Source organism: Limulus polyphemus, unplaced genomic scaffold (assembly GCF_000517525.1).
Source record: "Limulus polyphemus unplaced genomic scaffold, Limulus_polyphemus-2.1.2 Scaffold6905, whole genome shotgun sequence".
Classification (NCBI taxonomy): domain Eukaryota; kingdom Metazoa; phylum Arthropoda; class Merostomata; order Xiphosura; family Limulidae; genus Limulus; species Limulus polyphemus.
This window is the reverse complement of record NW_013672515.1, coordinates 28459-32206: the sequence shown is the minus strand read 5'-3', so window position 1 is coordinate 32206 and position 3748 is coordinate 28459. Positions and strand designations below refer to the sequence as shown.

Here is a 3748-nt window from a genome sequence, read left to right as displayed (position 1 = left end):
TGCGGACCATTTTTATTTATATAGTGCTCTGTGAACACAAATTAGTTAGCATAAATCAGATAAATGACGAAAAATTAGGTGTCTATTTACTTGTGACCACTCAGTTTATGTGCATTATTTATGCCCCTGACTGAAAGAGGTCTTAAACACTTTCAAAATAAAATTATTTTCAGTGAATTTAATTAACATATTTTTTTGCCTTATACAGATGATAATAGATGATAATATCCCTATAGTTTTGTTATTGAACTGATCATAAAATACCTGTATGAAAATGAACCCAATGACTGCTGATTCACCATATATGGTATGGTTAGCCTGTAACAGTTGAATGCAGATGTGCCGTATATAGTGCACAGCTTGCCAAAATTCTGTGCACATTTAGAGCAGCCTCAGTTAATGGGTTAATCTATTAATTTAAATAAGTTCTTTTTCTATAAAGATGTTTATTTCCTTAAATGTAACATTTTTTTTATAATTAGTGGATATATAGGTTTTGAAACAACTCACAGTAGCTTTTATTTTTCACAGATGTAAAAAAGATGCCCCTGGGAAAATTGAGTAAACAACAGATCTCTAAAGGATTTGATTCATTGCTAGAAGTTGAAGAAGCCATTAAAAACAAAAAGGTCAAAAGCTTTATTTTTTATGGCTTTTTCTTTATGCATATGAAAATGAATACCACGTTGTAAGAGCCATTGTATTTATATCTGTAATTTAGATAACATAAATGCTGTAATTTTTTTGCCTATTTAATATAAAAAGTCTCATTCTTGTGATATTTCTTTCTTAATGTGTTGAATTATGGTTCTTTTTTAGTCACATAGTGTCATTTAGCATGTTTTGTTGTTTTTGTCTCAAAGGTATTCTTAAACCAATTATTGAAGATACTTTTTCTTCTAACAGTCGTGAATGATATATAGTCATGGCTTAAGATTTTTCTGAAGTGTTCAAAAATATCTCTAATTGTAGTAGACTGTATATCACCATTAAGTTATTTATTGAAAAATAAAACTATATGGTCCACTTTCCTTATAATTCAAGCATCATGATTTGCACCATTGTTTTTTTTCTTTTATTATTTAGAAACATTACTAAATGATACTTGATACTTTTTTTGTTTCAGAATTATTTTTTAATATAATAGCTTAGAGTGCCTCAGAAATTTGAGACTAATGTCATTTTGTACAAACTAGTTTACTTATGTCATTACTTGATCGACAGAAAAAAAAAAGGAGTTTCACCTCTGTGGTAAACATGAAAGTGACATGACTAAACTTATCATCAGAAGTATTTCTGTCTTTAGTAACTGATTCTCTGGAAGATTTTTGTTGGCCTTTCTCAACAGTTATGTTCCCAATGAAAATGTGGTTTAAATTCTTTACTACAGCAACCTGCCTTTTTTCATTTGGAAAACTGTGCTTATGAAAATTTTAATTGTTTCCTATATCAACAATAAAAAATTGTTTTTAGAATAATTAGAAGTATGAACAAACTTGGACATGCTTAAAGAATTATATGATATCAGATATGCAAAATATTATAAATATAGAGTTTGAGTACATTATATTAAAATTATTTTGTATCCTTACAACATCATCACAGCCCATGCTACCAGTCCAGTACTGCTGTATCTAATGTCCATGTGTTTTAAAATAGCCCTACAGCATAGTTTCCATTGCAAAAGACACTGTCATAAGGCTATAATATCAAAAGCACAACACTACTCCATGTATGATTTTTCATAATACAGAGACATCTCAAAAGTAAATAGACACCATGATGTTTATTCAATAGTCATTTAATTAAGAAAGGCATACAATGGCTCCCATGGCCAAGTCAGTCACCTGATATGAAGCCCATTGAGCATGTCTGGGCCATACTTGCTCGAGCAGTGAGAAGAAGTTCCAGAAAACACGCATCTCATGGAGAGCTACTTGATGTTTTGCATGCAGCCTTGGTCAAGATCCTATAGGAGAAAATTGCAAACTTATTGATTCCATGCCAGAACAAGTCAAAGCATTGAAAAATGCTAGTCGCAAATCAACTAAGTACTGATGCACATTTGTAAACATTTTTGTCAAGTTGATAATGTGAGATAAATGGCTATTGAAGAACATCATGGTGTCTGTTTACTTTTGAGATGTCTCTGTACATCTAGTGTATGGGAAAGTTTAGTTTTCCAGCACACCTTTTGAACAATCTGATCACACAGAAATCCATATTCGCTGCATCTGGTGATTTGATTGGTATGTCTTTGTATGGAATAAGATGAATACCCATTTAATTCACCAACTGCTTGAAAGATATGACAGTTGAACTGATATGTTATGGAAGCAATTTGTGTATGTGTGATTTATGTCATTTTTCCAAACAGAAATCCTTTTTTGATTATGTTAGATGCTGTTATATGAGACATCTGGATTCTTTCACCATTGATCTTTGTGTTTGTGGATTCTCACCTGTTACAAGATATATCAAACTTTACTTATCATGGCTTGAGTTGTTGCAGGTCTCTTTTTGAATGGTTCTGGCTCACCAAGTTAATTCATATTCATTTGTTTTTTAATGTAGTTAAGTACAAGGGATATTCCATCTTGGAAATTTTACATACCCTACCTGAATACATTTTTATGATCTGAGTGTATGAATACCTTGTGTTGAAAGGAACTGTAACATACTCTTCCCAAAATAAGTCAATTTTTTTCAGTAGCATCACATTACCTATGATCTACCCAATAATGTCAAAATGTATTTCTGGTACATTTAATTCCACAGTAACTTTATATTGGCTTTGGTTGCCATAATACTTGCTGATTTTCATATTCAAAATCTTTTTAATGTAGTGTACTCATTCTCCTGATGGCCAGGCATGGCCAGGTGGTTAGGTGTGACGGTCAATCCCATTATTCGTTGGTAAAAGAGTAGCCCAAGAGTTGGTGGTGGGTGGTGATGACTAGCTGCCTTCCCTCAAGTCTTAAAATGCTAGATTAGGGACGGCTAGTGCAGATAGCCCTCGTGTAGCTTTGCACGAAATTCAAAACAAACAAACAAACATTCCCCTGAATAGTTTTACTAATGTATTATAACAGGGGTTATCACAGACATTGTTTTTTTTTTACTTAACATGTTCATGGAGCAGTAACACTAATGCTTTACTATATAATTACTTGGTATCAGAGAATTATTTGATTTTAAATATATACATGAGATTATTCTTTTACCAAAGGTGAGTAAAATTTTACTGAAATCTGAATTATACTATTTCTAATCTCTTCTTATGCTCTTTTTTGTGAAGTAGCATGTAAATAAGCCAATTTTATAAACTTTTTTAAACAGACACAATTTTTTATAAATTAACTTAATACAATTTGAAAATTTATTATTATTTATAGTTTTTAGTCTGTAATTTTTACAACAGAGCAAAAAAGACTTGGAACAGCTGACAAATCGGTTTTACACCCTCATACCCCATGCATTTGGAAGACAACGTCCACCAATTATTGATACTCTTGAAATGATTCGACAGAAAAAGGACATGCTGTTAGTATTGAACGACATAGAAATTGCTCAGAGCCTTTTGAAAGAAAAGGCTGACAACAAACAGGTAAATCTGCAGTACTTTTTATGTCATAAGAGTCAACTAATGGATGAACGAGATTTTTAACTTGTAGAATAAATTTCAGGTTTTTATGTTATTTTAAGAAATTCAATTTTGTGACCAGTGGTGGGATTCAAATATCTTAAC

General features: G+C 31.6%; 1 protein-coding gene across 1 annotated transcript in view; it reads left to right on the top strand.

The window, feature by feature from the left end:
- Positions 1-3748, top strand: part of LOC106474169 (poly [ADP-ribose] polymerase 3-like) — a 33445-nt gene that overhangs the window by 10428 nt on the left and 19269 nt on the right. Inside the window, exons 7-8 of the mRNA XM_013934861.2 lie at positions 532-629; positions 3422-3607. Of these exons, the coding sequence (XP_013790315.1) occupies positions 532-629; positions 3422-3607 (284 nt within the window). The remainder of the gene's footprint in view (positions 1-531; positions 630-3421; positions 3608-3748) is intronic.